The following is a 16,314-nucleotide window of genomic DNA, read 5'->3' as shown; positions in this document are numbered from 1 at the left end:
AAGAAGAGCATCTAGCTGTAAAACCCCGATTCTCGTGTTAAAAGGAGCATCTAGTTGTAAAATAGATTCTTAATCCGAGTTCTTTGACGTCAGGAAGGGCAACCGGTCGAAAACAATAGTGTATGATGTAAGAGGCTAGATACTGCCAGTTTTGCGTCAGGAAGGGCAACTAGTCTTAAAACAAGTTCTTGCGATTTAAAAATCTTAGTTTTGCGTCAGGAAGGGCATCCGGCTGTAAAACAATAGTTCGTGTTACAGCGATTTAAAATTTAAGAAGTGCATCTAGCTGTAAATCCCCGATTCTCGTGATAGAAAGTGCAAGTAGTTGTAAAAGAGATTCTTAATCCGAGTTCTTTGACGTTAGGAAGGGCAACCGGTCGAAAACAATAGTGTATGATGTAAGAAACTAGATACTGCCAGTTTTGCGTCAGGAAGGGCAACTAGTCTTAAAACAAATTCTTGCGAATTGAAATCTGTAAAACATATTTTTATTCCCAAGAGAATCGAACCCGAGACTGCCGGGTGAGAGGCATGCACACTAAACCAATCTGTAGGCTATAGGTTACATTTTTTTTGTTCCACAGTCTTTGAAGTTGTATCGGCGCAGTCATTCAGAGCGATGTGCGGAATGCATGTGGTGGCTGAAATTGTACACGCATCTTCCGGCTGTAGTAACCTTGAACGAAGACACTGCGTGGTGATAAGCTACTTGTAACTCGCGGAACGTCTTCTTAGCTGAGTAGCATTCAGCCCGTGTACTCTCCTAACATAAAATATCATGATTGTACGGAGAGGTTAAAACACAGTGCCAGCATATAGCCCACTCCTATCGAAAGAGCCTGCACGGCGCCGGCATATAGGCTACTCCTGTTGAAGGAGCCTGTACAAGTTTTAACACCCCTCTATCAATAGCCCTTACTTAATGCTGGCTTTTTTTTGCACGCCCTCGAAACTACCTAAGAATGTAATATACAATAGTAGGGAGAGGGAAAAACCCGGTGCCGGCACATAGCCTACTCCTACGGAAGAAGCCTGCACACAGCTTAACGCCTCCATCCGACAAATGAATCACCCTCAACACTCTTGTACTCACAATCATTTTCGAAGTAGTCTGCATAAGGTTTAACGTCCCCATCAACAGCCCTTACTTAATGCTAGCTTTTTTGCACACCCCGCCTCATAGATCATACACCATAGTTTTACGACCGGTTACCCTTCCTGACTAGGATTTTAAATCGCAGTATACGCGATAAATTTGTTATAGCGGGTTTTATAACTAGATATCCCGGTACCGGCACTTAGAGTACTCCAACCGAAGAAGCCTGCACACGGCTTATTGCCTCCATCCGACAGATGAATCACCATCAACGTCTTGTTCTCAAAATCATTTTCGAAGGAGTCTGCACAAGTTTTAACGCCCCCCCCCTATCAACAGCCCTTACTTAATGCTGGCTTTTTTGCACACCCCGCCTCTTAAATTATACACCATAGTTTTACGACCGGTTACCCTTCCTGACTAGGATTTTAAATCGCAGTATACGCGATAAATTTTTTGTAGCGGGTTTTATAACTAGATATCCCAGTGCCGGCACATCGCCTACTCCTACCGAAGAAGCCTGCACACAGCTTAACACCTCCATCCGACAAATGAATCACCTTCAACACTCTTGTACCCGCAATCATTCCCGCTACTTCGGGAAATAGCAGGTTCGAACTCCTACTGTTGGAAGCCGTAAAAATAGCAAATGCTAGGCGAGGGACCTGCGCGATCGTCATAACATGATCTAGCCGGATGCCCTTCCTGACGGCATAAGTTGCCAGGATTTGAATCGCGGTATCCATCATTGTGTCGGACTTGCGTGTATGCAAGCTCACGCGTATTTTTTTTGCTGAGATATCTTGCTACTACCGTTCGCCAGCTAGAGCGGAAACTCGCAGTACTGCGTCTATTTCGTCTTACAACTTGGAGGAGACAACATGTGTACATATAATTTATGATCTTTCATCCCCCTATTTTGTTTAAAAAAAACATGTAAGTATGTAGTATCTCGGAACATTCTTATCCGTGTGTGTGTGTGTGTGTGTTTCGAGAAAAAAAAGAGTAACGTGTATCAGTGTTCTAGTTGTGTTGCAATTACTAAGCGAGTGACCCGAGCGAGTTGGCTACGCAGTGTGCTTTCTTGATTTTCGTATGACATATATCAGTGTATTTGCAATTACTAAGCGTCTTAGCAGTGCGATGAACGAGTTAGCTACGCGGTATAGATTTTTTTATTTTCGTACTAAGCAAATCATTTGAAGTGTTGCCGAGTTAGCTATGCGATATGTGCACAGTGTGTTTTTGATTTTCATACTAGGCAAGTGATAGGCGAGATAGCTATGCGATATGTGCACAGTGTGTGTTTTTGATTTTTACACTAGGTAAATCATTGAAGTTGTACTTTTGCTCTGAACACATCAAACAATGTTCTTACAGTGTTCGATTCTAGTCTTGCTATGTTTCAATCTAATTTTCTTAGAACAAAGGTATCCCCTAACATGTTGTATCGGATCACATGTTAAGGTTAACGACATCGAGTGCAGTGTTCGATTCTAGTCTTGTTATGTTTCAATCTAATTTTCTTAGAACAAAGGTATCCCCTAACATGTTGTACAGTGTTCGGTTCTACTTGTTTAGTGATCTGAACACATCAATCAATGTTCTGATCACATGTTAGGGTTAACGACATCGAGTGTAGTGTTCGAGTGTAGCTAGAGATAAAAGCACGATGTTCTGTTGAATAAAGATGGTGGATGATAGCTAACGGAATGTTTTTTATTTTCAAATTATCCGCCACCACATGTTAAATGTATGTATCTAAAGATAGCAGTATGATGCTTTGTTGATTAAAGATGACGGATGACAAGTAACAGAACTTTTCAAATTGCCCGCTACTACAGAGAGCAGCACGGCGCTCTGTAGATTAAAGATGGTGGATGACAGCTGACGAAATTACCCGCATGATAGCAGCACAGTGCTCTATTGATTAAAGATGGCGGATGATAGCTGTCAAAAAAGCACGTGGCTTTGTTTACTAAACAAGAGCACGTGGAATTTGCCGCCACCACATTTCAAAGGTATCTAGCTAAAGATGGCAGCACTGTGCTCTCTTGATTAAAGGTGGCGGATGACAGCTGTCAAAAAGCACGTAGAATTTGCCACCGGCATAAAGAGGGCAGCACGGTGCTCTCTGGCGGTTGACAGCTGTCAGAAAAGCACATGGGTTTGTTTCCAAACCAGAGCGAGTAGAATTTACCACCACCACATAGAGGGCAGCACGGTGCTCTCTAGATTAAAGATGGCGGATGATAGCTGACAAAAAAGCGCATAGGTTTGTTTCCAAACAGGAGCATAAAGAATTTTTCAAATTGCCGCCACTACATTTCAAAGGCATCTAACTAAAGAGTGCAGCACTGAGGTTTGCGATGCAAGATGGCGGATGACAGCTGTGACGTACCACATTTCAAAGGTAAGTAGCTAAATAGGGCAGCACGGTGCTCTCTGGATTAAAGATGGCGGTTGACAGCTGCATGTGGCTTTGTTTCCAAACAAGAGCACGTGGAATTTGCCGCCACTACATTTCAAAGGTATCTAGCTAAAGAGTGCAGCACTGAAGTTTGCGATGCAAGATGGCGGATGACAGCTGTGACGTACCACATTTCAAAGGTAAGTAGCTAAAGAGGGCAGCACGGTGCTCTATGGATTAAAGATGGCGGATGACAGCTGCACGTGGCTCTGTTTCCAAACAAGAGCACGTGGAATTTGCCGCCACTACCTTTCAAAGGTATCTAGCTAAAGAGTGCAGCACTGAGGTTTGCGATGCAAGATGGCGGATGACAGCTGTGACGTACCACATTTCAAAGGTAAGTAGCTAAGGAGGGCAGCACGGTGCTCTCTGGATTAAAGATGGCGGACGACAGCTGTCAAAAAAGCACGTGGATTTGTTTATCTCACGCTAGTGAGGTTAAGTTGGTAGCACTAAGGTTTATACCCGCCAAGATGGCAGCACTGCCGATGACAGGTGACGAATTTTACATCTACTACGATAAAGAGGGCAGCACAGTGCTCTGTAGTTTAAATATGGCGGATGACAGCTGTCAAAAAAGCACGCGGCTGTCAAAAAGCACGTGGGTTTTTTACCACGCGCTAGTTAGGTTAAGTTGGTACTACTGAGGTTTAGGCCCGTCAAGATATCAGTACTGAGGTTAGCGATGTGTTGTTGTCTGTCAAAAAGCACGTGGCTGTCAAAAAACACGTGGCTTTGTTTATCTCGCGCTAGTTAGGTTAAGTTGGTACTACTGAGGTTTAGGCCCGTCAAGATGGCAGTACTGAGGTTAGCGATGCGTTGTTGTCGATGACAGCTGTCAAAAAGCACGTGGCTTTGTTTACGAATTCAGATTTCCCGCGGGTGGTGGAGGAGGCCTCTGGGAGGCCTCTGGCTGTGGTGGTGGTGGAGGAGGCATCTGGGAGGCCTCTGGCTGTGGTGGTGGTGGAGGTGGCCTCTGGGAGCCCGGTGGCGGTGGCGGCGCCCGAACCATCCAATTATACTACTTTCAAGAAATGAAGGTATTTGGAAAACAAAAGGGAAAGTACACGAAGGGCGTGTGAATGAAAGTTTCCCTAGGCATCGGAAAACAAATAACTTCGGAGTCCTAAAAAGAGAACGACGAAGAAAGTTGATCGAGTATGAGTATGAAGGTGAGCAACCTGAGAAAGTTACTTGATGCAATGCCAGATTCATCTAGGGGAACCAACTTTCCGAAGTTCAGAGCCCTTACGCCCCATTTTGTCGCCTCCTACGACAGGCAGGGATACCGCGAAAGTTATTGAACCATCACCTAGCACAGGGCGTGTGGTGGTTATTACTGTGGTGTTTTTGTTTTAAGGTAAGCCAGAGGAGTTCATCAGAAGAACATAAAATCCCCGACCCTCTCGGGAATCAAACTCAGAACCATCCGAACCGAAGTCCATGGCAGCGAAGGAACTGGGCTAAGAGATATAACCTCCCCATTGCACGTTCTTGCACTGAATCTGCTAAAGGTGAAGCATTATGAGGAACAAGACGTGTGATTAAACACAGATGAAAAAATGGGGGGAAATATTTAAGTTCAGAAGAAAAATTTCATTAAAAAAAGTCATTTATTAAAATAATGTTTTGTCCAGAACAATCATATTATTGTCATATGAACACGTTTTCAGTCTCATACATATGTACCAAATCTACTCGTGAATAATTCCTTGTAGTGCTTCAGTGTTATCAGCCGCTGTGAAGAACAATGGGGGCTTTACGTCGCACCGACACAGACAAGTCTTATGGCGACGATGGGATAGGAAAGGCCTGGGAGTCGGAAGGAAGCGGCCGTGGCATTAATTAAGGTACAGCCCCAGCATTTGCCTGGTGTGAAAATAGGAAACAACGGAAAACCATCTTCAGGGTTGCCGATAGCGGGATTCAAATCTACTATCTCCCGGATGCAAGCTCACAGCCGCGCGCCTGTACGCGCACGGCCAACTCGCCCGGTGAATGGATATTTAAAGTTGTCCTATCAGAATAAGGAAAAGTTTGGATTTTGTACAAAATAATACTGCATTAAATATTAAATAACGGGTATTAATAAATATGATAAATAATATTAATCTGCGTAGAGGATTTTTAATTCCTTGTCCACATATTGCACATTTCCCCATATTTATGCCGTAAATTCCACGTTGAATGAGCCTATTTGAAGCCGCTAATATTATGAGCAGTAGGAATTGAACTGTTTACAGCCCTAAATTCAGGTGTTGCTGATTACGTGGAGTATTTCTTTCTTATCTATTTTTATTGGAACAAGCAGTCAGTCCCGATCCAATGCATGAGGCGTATGCCATCATATGTGGAATGAAGTTCTGCTCGTAGAGTCCAGTCAGTAAGTGAGCCCAAGGTCCAGTAGCGAACACTGCAACATCATCTCCACCATGCGTCTCTGCTACCATAGGTGCCAAGGCTGGGAATTCGTACGTTTGAGATGCTGAAACAAATAATATCTAGTAAATGAAACTGGGTAGAGGAGAAAGTACGAACGTAAATGGCGCACATATAAAATACAATGGCACAATAGTTGTGAAGAAAAAAGCATTGGCAGTAGATTGTCACTATTTTAATGGCCGCAGAGTTTTGAAAGTTTCGTCGACTTACTTATTATAAATAACTTTTTTCTATACTTCGTAGGGTTATCAGAAACTGGCTTTAGTTACTCATACTATCAGTGTGACTGAATTCATTACATAATTATATCACTGGTGTATTTACTTAAGTACGTAGAAATTATTTTTTATGTTTGGAATTATAGTGTATCTTCTTCTTCTTTTCTTCATGGGGGCCTCTAAATATTAGTTCCTAATTAGCGTCGACCTCTGAGATCCTTTGATACCATGTTTTACCTTCATTCCCACCTAGACATACCTGCTCCCTGCACAAAGCTGCAGGTTTGGTGTAAGTATACTTCCGCTAGATAGTACCACAAATATACTATAAATATTGTTGAATGTATTTGTTTGATCCGACATTTCGTAACTAACCGGGCGAGTTGGCCGTGCGTGTAGAGGCGCGTGGCTGTGAGCTTGCATCCGGGAGATAGTAGGTTCGAATCCCACTATCGGCAGCCCTGAAAATGGTTTTCCGTGGTTTCCCATTTTCACACCAGGCAAATGCTGGGGCTGTACCTTAATTAAGGCCACGGCCGCTTCCTTCCAACTCCTAGGCCTTTCCTATCCCATCGTCGCCATAAGACCTATCTGTGTCGGTGCGACGTAAAGCCCCTAGCAAAAAAAAAAAATTTCGTAACTACAGTATTACAAATGATAAAGGAAGTACGCGATGCATAAAAGAAACTACTATAATTATCGAGAATTACAATTCTCAGGACTTGTCACTCATGTCGCACATCATATAATGAATCTGAGTATAAATGTTGAGAAATTTTTTCAAGTCATGACAATTGTGTACAGCATATAGCTTGTTTTCATGGTTACAATGATTGTAATAGTGGACCAAAATATCGGCACTAATAACATCAGTGAACGTACTACTCCATGATTTGATAGAAAATAGTGTAAACTATAGGTAACAGACTCCGCAAAATGCTGAAACCTAAGCCAGTACGTAAAAAAGGAGGCCCGTCGGCAACCGCTGGTCGCTGCACTACATACAGTACTTCACTCCCTTTCCATCCCCGCCCAAAGGAGTGCTATGAGCGTCTTACACAACAGTATATTTTCACATGCATAACCTAGCTGCTGTAGAATTCTGGAGCTGACGTTGCCATGGTTACGGCCAATCATTTCTTTATCCGATTCCTAGAGCAGGGGAAGTGTGGTTCCAATACCTCCATAACGGTTGGTTTTAGGGCCTTAAAACATGGTTTTACCGAGTTTCGTTCTTTTCGTCAAGAGGATTAAATTGAGCTTTGTCTCGTCCTTGTGCGAAAAATTAGATTTCGCCTATATAAGCCTATTATTTTAATGTTTTCCTATCTCCCTCCGTCGCCCCCCTCGAATTGTTTTGAAAACAAAATACAGCCCATGTTACTCATTGGCAATGGAGCTTTCTATAGGTGAAGTCATTTTTATAATCGGTTCAGTAGTTTTTGAGTCTCTCCGTTACAAGCAAATATACAAATGTTTCCTCTTTATAATAATAGTATAGAAGTATAGATTACATCCCTACACATACGGTTACCGTCAGGAAGGTCATCCAGCCGTAAAACAGGGTCAATCCACATGTGCGACGCAGTTCGCACCCGCAACCCCACAGGTGTGGGTAAAGCGATAGAAGAACAGGATACTCATTTTTAAAAATTCACACGCTTTTTTATTCTTTTCACCGCTTAAATGGATATTCCAAAAAGAGTGTGTTCATTTTTAAAGGAGACTCCAAGTACCAATTTTAAAGTCTGTAACATCTTCATTTTTTGAGATATATGTATCCTCATATAAATAATTCAACCCCTTCCTCACTTCTTTTCATACCCCCCCCCCCCCCCCCCGCAAGTGGATTTTCTGAAAACGAATATTTGTGTTCCTTTATTTTTAAAGGGGATTCCAAATATCAGTTTTCATGTCTGTAACATGTTAGGTTTTGGTGATTTATTGTAGATAATTTTCCTGCTGTAGAATCCTGGAGCTGACGTTGCCATGGTTACGGCAGTTCATTACCATATCCGATTCCTAGAGCAGGGGTAGAGTGGTGCCAATATCTCCGTAACGGTTGGTTTTAGGGCCTTAAAGCATGCTTTTCGGGTCCGTAGGGCTTACCGAGTTTTGTTCTTTGCATCAAGAGGATTAAATTGAGCTTTGTCTTGTCCTTATACAACAAATTCGATATTTTGCCTATTTAACCCTATTATTTTTATATCCCTCCCGTGCTCCCCTCCTCGAATTGTTTTGAAAATAAAATACAGCCCATGTTACTCACTGGCAATGTAGCTTTCTATAGGTGAAGTAATTTTTAAAATCGGTTCAGTAGTTTTTGAGTCTATTCGTTACAAACAAACACATTTTTTCTCTTTATAATATTAGTATAGACAACTGGCCACGATATATTCAAAACAACATATAATATCCAACAGAGCAGGCGAGTCAACACAGTGCCATGTTGTAAAAGAGTATGCGTGCGACGTCACATATTTAGCACAAATGTTGCCTTACTTTGAAGTGCCATTTCATGAAAACTACATGCACCAGGTAGCCTACTATTTTATCTGGAAATTGAGGCATTAAACATAATCGTAATTTAAACACGCCCGGCGATGTTCGCGTCCTACGTAAACACTAAAAGTGTCTTAATATGTTTCTTTCCATGTACCCGTCGTCGAGGAGTGTAAGTCTACGTTATAAAAGGAAGGAAGTTAGGTCCGGTATCCCCGTATAACAGTTCAACAGTAGTCAAAGTACGGATGGGGTTTCTAGAGCAACTACGTTAAGCTCTGAGTCAGCGTTCAGCGGGCCAGTCCCTCTCAGTGCCGCGTGTATATGTTAGGTACTAGCCAAGAGTGCCACCCACTTTTTGTCCGATTTGCAAATCTCTAGAAAAAAATTCATTTCTCTCTCAATATACACCCATTATCAGTGAAAATTTTTCCTGTTATATAGAAGGAATGTCCCTTTGAATTTATGGCAGTTTATACCTAAAATCATTTTTAGTTAAAATTAAAATAAGTCACAAATTTAAATATTTTAAATTCATGAATGAAAATCCATATTTTAAGGCAAACATGTAATACTAAAAATCAGTATGACACACTAACTGGTGGTATTTTTGTAGCACACACTCTTGACTGTCGTGTTGGCTAAAATTATGTTATTTGGAGTGATAATATGTCTTAAAATCGAAATATAAGGTAGAGATACAGCATCATGAGGAGGGGGATGTTTCGATCCTGGTAACTCGAGGAAAGTGTGAGGTGGTTGGTACGGTAAATCACTATCACGGGTAACTTCACTGAATAATGGCAATGTGTGATATTGTTAATACCAATATTACCGTGGAAATCTTCGTTACATTCCGAATTATTTATAACCTCGGGAATTGGCGGTGTTTACAAAATCGTTTTCAGAATCACTCTCACCAACTATAACATCACTAGAATTGGTTTCAACACTATTATGAAGTCCAGTTCATTTTCTGACTCGGAATAATTTTCGTCATTCCCTAAACTATGTATTTTGTCAGCTAGACCATCATTATTTGTCAATACGTCGTCCCGTCAGGCCGCCATCACTGTTGATATGTGCACAAGGTGTGCGGACACAGCCTTCACATTTTTAAAATGTTCGTCACACGAAAACAAATAATGTTATGTAGCTCCTGGTAGTAAATTTGGAGACTACACACCTTCCTTGATAAGAATATACTGATATGTGTTGCCATCTAACGGAAAAGGATGAGCTGCGACGGTTTCTAAACGAGTCTGCGTGATGGGTGAAATATCATTCCTGGCACTTTCGGCGAGTTCAAAGAGGAATGATAAATCATCCCTTGGAGCCTAAGGAGATAAGGAGCAGCCACAATACCTGCGAACAACATCTACATGGGTAGGGGTTAACTGTTGGTGTTCACTATACGATTCTTCAATATATACTGGCCATTGGCTAGACAGCAACCACCCAGGCAAACTAAGGTTCGCAAAGGGCTCCATGTGCAACGCGGACTGTTACTTTTTATGTAAAAACACAGCCAGTTCCTGCAGGGACACTATGGCTATTACAAGCATGATTTTAGCAATAAAATGACAGTCTAGAATACCGTTTAAAGCAGTTCGAGATAATATTAATTGTTTAGTGAAATTAACTTAAGTGCTCGTGCCGTTTAAAATAGATCATTAACAAATAATAAAATATTAAGGCGGATCTTTCACATTTTGGTACTCTCCAAAGTAAACTCACTGTATCCAGGTTTGATTCTTGAGCCTTGAGCATAGAAGACAGAGTATAACCAATTACTCTACAAAGTCCGTCTCTATTGAAGACTCTATAAGTGAAACAGCTGACCCGAAGGTCGAGTGGTTGCATGCATCCTCTTATCCGGAGGAACCGTTTCTTCAGAAAGTTCGAATTCTAACCTATCACTGGATAAAATTATGGACTCTACAGATGTCTAACGGTTTTCCCAAAATATTAAATACATAGAAATATTGAGTGTGAGTAGGAGTGGTTTAATATGATCAAAATTGTTTAAGATTGATATTAATAGAACACTTCATTCTGATTCAGACTTACTCATATTGTCCTTGGACAGATCGTGCCGCTTGCAGCCACTATCCGGAGCTTTAAATCCAGGTCCATTGGCGTAGCTGAGTGTAGAGTACGTAAGATTGTCAACATCAGATACACCGACCAGTCCTGTAAATACAAATATATGCGTTACCTATTACAGCCGAGTCAAAACACAATACATTCGACTCAGTATGAACAATTCACTCCTCCCCATTTTATTATTCAAAGACTGGGGTATCGGTTCGAGGTGTCGTAAGTCCAGTACAAACTGACGATCATATGGAGGTTATGAAACGGTGCAGAAATAATAAGGAATTATATGCGGAAGAGTACAGTTCGAAGTTTGAACTCCTGAAATAGCAGTCAACATAAAAATGTTGAACCAAGATATTTATCCAGGAACTAGCAGTTATCCGCGGCTTCACTCGAGGGGATTTCGTAAAATAAAAAAAGTAATCGTTCATCGATACTGTACTAAGATATTATCTGAAAATCCCTAAGTATAAACATTCACCGACAAATTGAGTTTCATTTACCCCGGAAACTATTTGTAAACCACGTTTGTGTTATTGCCTTTTGGGGCTAAGATGATCATGAAACATAGACACAGTCTTCTTTCAAATCGAAAAACAAAGTTTAATTTTAAATGAGACTCCAAATATCAATCTTCAAGTCCTAACATTTTTAGTTTTTGAGATTGGCTATAAGAATCCCCATAAAATAATTCAACCCCTTTATCAGTCCTTACCATTTTCCGAAAACAAAAAGAAATACATGTTCCTTTATTTTTAAAGGAGATTCCAAGTACTAATTTTCGCGTCTGTAATATCATCAGTTTGTGAGATACAAGCATCCTCATTAAAAATTATTCACTCGTTGTTCACTTCTTTTCACCCCTTAAGTGGATTTTCCGAAAACGAAATAATATTTGGTTTTAAAGGAGATTCAAAATACCAACTTTCATGTCTGTAACATCTTCAGTTTCTTAGACATAAATATCCTCTTAAACATAATGTAACTCCTTCTTTTCTTATTTTCATCCCTCCCCCCAAGTCGATTTTCCGAAAACAAAAATACGTGTTTATTTTTAAAGGGGGATTCCAAATACGAAGTTTCACGTCTGTAACATCTTTAGCTTTTAGAGATATAAGTATCCTCATACAAATAATTCAACGAATATTTCAATTATTTCCCCCCGTAAGTGAATTTCCGAAAACAAACAAGACGTATTTCTTTATTTTTAAAGGAGATTCATAATACCAATTTCCACCCCTGTAACATATTTTTTTAGATATACAGTAAGTATCCTTACAAAAAGCAACTCCTTTTTCACCTCACCCCTGTTAAGTTGATTCCCTCCCAAAATGCGTGTTCCTTTATTTTTAAAGGAGATTCCAAACACCAATTTTCACATCTGTAACCATCTGTTTTTGAGATATAAGTATCCAAATGAAATGAATTCAATTTTTTTCACTTCCTTTCACCCTCCCTGCTTAAGTGAATTTTCCGAAAAGAAAAAAATGCGTGCTTATTTATAAAGGAGCTTATAAATAACAATCACCACGACTGTAACATGTTCAATTTTTGAGATATGTGTCCTCATAAAAGAAATTCAATTCCTTTTCACCCCCTCGCCCTCAAGTTTATTTTCCCGCTAAAATGCGCGTTTCTTTATTTTAAACGAGATTCCAAATACCATTTTTCACATCTGTTTCAACTTTAGTTTTCATAAGATATAAGTATCCTCAAACAAATAATTCAATATATTTTTCAATTCTTCCCCTCCCCCTTAATTGGATTTTCTGAATTCAAAGGAATATGTGTTAATTTGCTTTTAAATAGGATTACAAACACCAATTTTCTTGTCTGCAACATCTTTAGTTTTTGAGATATAAGTAGACCCATACAAATAATTTAACTAACTTAGTTTTTCAAACCCCGCCTAAGTGGATTTTCCGAAAACAAAAGCCATGCATTTCTTTATAAGATTCCAATCACCAATTTTTACGTCTGTAACGTCTTCAGTTTTTGAGATATCGGTATCCTAATACAATCTATTCAACCCAATTTTCAGTCCTTTCTAAACGCCCCTCCCCTCCTCCCCCAAGTGGTTTATCCGAAAACCAAAAATATGTGTTTCTTATTTTTGAAAGGGATTAAATATACCAATTTTCACTTCTGTAACGTAAAGTTTTTGAAATGTACTGTGGATATGCTCATTCTAAAAATTCACCCCCTCTTTTAGTTCCCCTTAAGTTTATTTTCAGAAACAAATATCTAGTCTCTTTACTTTTAGAGGAGATTCCAAGATCCAGTTTTCAAGTCTGTAACATGTGAAGTGTCTGAGATTTATTGTAGGCCTAGATATATATTTTTTAATTCCACCCCGTTTGTCACTCCCTTTCATCCCCTATTCATTGGATTTTTCTAAAACAACAAATACGTGTTTCTTTATTTTTAAAGGAGATTCCAAATACCAATGTTCATGTCTGTAACATCTCTAGTTTTTGAGATATAATATCCTCATAAAAGGTATTCAACCAATTTTCCCCCTTTTCCACCCGCCTTAATGGGATTTTGCGAAAACAGAAAAAACACATGTTTATTTTTAAAGGAGATTCCAAATACCGTCTGTAAAATTTTTAGTTTTTGAGATATAGATATCCTCATTTAGAAATTTCACCCCCCTTTTCACTCCCTTAGTGACGGAATACCCTTAAATCCTTCCTTAGTGAGCCCCTACACCCTTATATAAATGTATCCTAAAATTTTAGTTTCTTTATGTCCAGTAGTTTTGGCTCAACGATGATGAGTCAGTCAGTCAGTCAGTCAATCAGTCAGTCAGTCAGTCAGTCAGTCAGTCAGTCAGTCAGGACATGTTATTTTATATATATATATAGATTAGGTTAAGGTAGATGTTGCGGAAAGTAGAAGGGAAGGAGGAGGGAAATGAGAAGATGGTAGCGTTTCACATTGATACTAACAACGTAAGGCAAGAAGGTATATACACCAATTTGTTGGGGATGTGTGGGATCTAGCAGGAGAATTTTATCAGTGGAATGCTGTGTTGGAGAAATACTGACTGGAAAGTGATTGGGGATGTAAATGAGACTATGGAGTGGGTATGTGGGAAAGTGGGAGTGAGCTTTATAGATCCTAATGGGAGGGTAGGAGCTATGGATCTGCGCTGAAATGGCCTTCACTTAAACCGCAGTGGTACATGTAAGTTAGGATACTTGTTTAGAAGGGTTATAGTTAGGTACATTCGGGGAAACGGGGTGGCCTAGGGAACGGTGATAAAGGAACAGGGAACTGGAAATCAAGTAGGGATGACATAAAAATGTTAGTGCTGAACTCTATAAGTATTGTGAAGAATCGAATAGTATTAAGTAATGTAATAGATATATAATTACCTGATATTGAAATAGGAGTTGAATAATGGCTGAGAAATGATATAATGGGTGGAGAAATATTCTCACGGAACTGGAGCGTGTATCGTAGAGATAGGAGAGGAATGGTAGGAGGGGGAGTGTTCATTCAGAATTTTTCAGCTACGAAAAGTTAAAGATGACAAACATGATATTCTAGGTGTAAGGCTCATCTCTAAAGATAATAGGCAACTTGATGTCTTAGGAGTATAGACTACAGAACGGGAAAGGGAAGCACTGACGCTGATTCAGAATTATTTGATAATATAATAATCAGCTATGTGGGAAACGATAAGGAAAGGAACGTGATTGTAGGGGGCGATCTCAATTTAGCAAATGTCAATTGGGAAAATGAAATCGCGTATGGCTTTTAGTGCCGGGAGTGTCCGCGGACATGTTCGGCTCGCCAGGTGCAGGTCTTTTTATTTGACTCCCGTAGCCGACCTGCATGTTGTGATGAGGATAAAATGATGAAGAAGACAACACATACAACCATTCCCCTTGCCAGCGGAATTAACCAATGATGGTTAAAATTCCCGACCCTGCCGGGAATCGAACCCTGGGCCCTGTGACCAAAGTTCAGCACGCTAACCATTTTGCCATGGAGCCGGACATGTGCTTTGAGAAGGTAATGCGAACGACAGGATGTTTGACCAACAAATGGCAAATAAGTTAATATGGGAAGGATACCTGATCCAGAAAGTGATGGAACCAACAAGAGGGAAGAATAACTTTGACGTGGTGCTGGTAAAAGTAATGAGCTCTATAGATAAACCGAAGTAATAGATGGTATTAGTGATCATTAACTGTTTTTCTGGTAGTTAAAAATAAATGTGAAAGGAAGGAAGGTCTTAAAATTAGGAATATTAGGAAGTAACATATGGCCGATAAACCAGGCAGGAGGGAGTTTTAATAGAGTAACTGTGATCAGTGACAAACGGTAAATAAAAATGTAAACAGACTCCGGGATGGTTTAAATCAATTGTTGAGGAATGTGAAAATAGGATTTTACCCTTTAAAGGTGGTAAGGAATGATAAAGATCCACTATTTCATAACAGAGAAGTAAAGAGACGAAGAAGGAGGTGCAGGTTGGAAATAAATAGAGTTAGAAATGGCTGTAGAAGTAAGGAGAAATTGAAGGAACTTGTTAGGAAATTGAATCTATCAAAGAAGTCAGCTAAGGACAACATGATGTGAAACATAACTGGCCGTCATACAAATGTTAGTGAAAAACTTGCTGATGTACCCGTGCTTCGCTACGGAATTCTCAGAAAGACTGACTTTGTGGTTTTCCTAACTCAAGTCAATTTAGGTCATTACAAAAACGTCAGTAGGAATGTAGCGATTAAAAGCAATGTTATCATATAAAATACTCGATCAAATGAAATACCGCACATTTTCTCACTTTTAACGAACAGCACTACGGTGCCGATCTAACAGTCCAAAGTTCCAGAGCTGTAATGACCAGGTCGCAGACAGCCGCGAACACTCCTCTGCCCTTATTCCGTTAAATATGCACACTGCTCATTCCAATCAGTGCCTCAGAGGAGGGATTGAGTAGCTCGAATGCTATGATGAGCCAGTGTGTTACCTACCAGTAATATCAGAAAATTTATGAACCAGAGGAATGGCATGCTAAAGAAGAAAGTTACTTAACTCCCCAGCTACTTCCTGCCAATATTCAGGCAGGCTGTTACACTCGGTACGACCGGGCGAGTTGGCGTGTGCTTAGGGACGCTCAGCTGTGAACTTGCATCCGGGAGATAGTGGATTCGAACCTCACTGTCGGCGCCCAGAAGATGGCATTCAGTTGTTTCCATTTTTCACACCAGGCAAATGCTGGGGCTGCACCCTAATTAATGCCAAGGCCGCTCCATTCACACTCATTGCCCTTTACTACACCATCGTCGCCATAAGACCTATCTGTTTCGGTGCAACGTAAAGCAAACTTTAAAAAATATACTGTACGCAGCAGTAATCCTATCTATCTGAGATGAGTGGCAACGGAAGACACAAAGCACATCACAACAAACAACGGTAAACGCAATGTTATTGTTGGTGAATTTTATGCGCTTTCTATATTGTGGCCT

General features: G+C 40.3%; 1 protein-coding gene across 1 annotated transcript in view; it reads right to left on the bottom strand.

The window, feature by feature from the left end:
• Nucleotides 1-5,851: 5,851 nt before the first annotated feature.
• The window catches only part of LOC136874578 (membrane-bound alkaline phosphatase-like), a 76,534-nt gene continuing 66,071 nt past the window's right edge, over nucleotides 5,852-16,314 (bottom strand). Inside the window, exons 9-10 of the mRNA XM_068227859.1 lie at nucleotides 10,799-10,921; nucleotides 5,852-6,051 (exon numbers count right to left, since the gene is read on the bottom strand). Of these exons, the coding sequence (XP_068083960.1) occupies nucleotides 5,852-6,051; nucleotides 10,799-10,921 (323 nt within the window). The remainder of the gene's footprint in view (nucleotides 6,052-10,798; nucleotides 10,922-16,314) is intronic.

Source organism: Anabrus simplex, chromosome 5 (assembly GCF_040414725.1).
Source record: "Anabrus simplex isolate iqAnaSimp1 chromosome 5, ASM4041472v1, whole genome shotgun sequence".
Lineage (NCBI taxonomy): Eukaryota > Metazoa > Arthropoda > Insecta > Orthoptera > Tettigoniidae > Anabrus > Anabrus simplex.
Note: the sequence above shows the minus strand (reverse complement) of the source record. Positions and strands in the feature narration are given on the sequence as shown.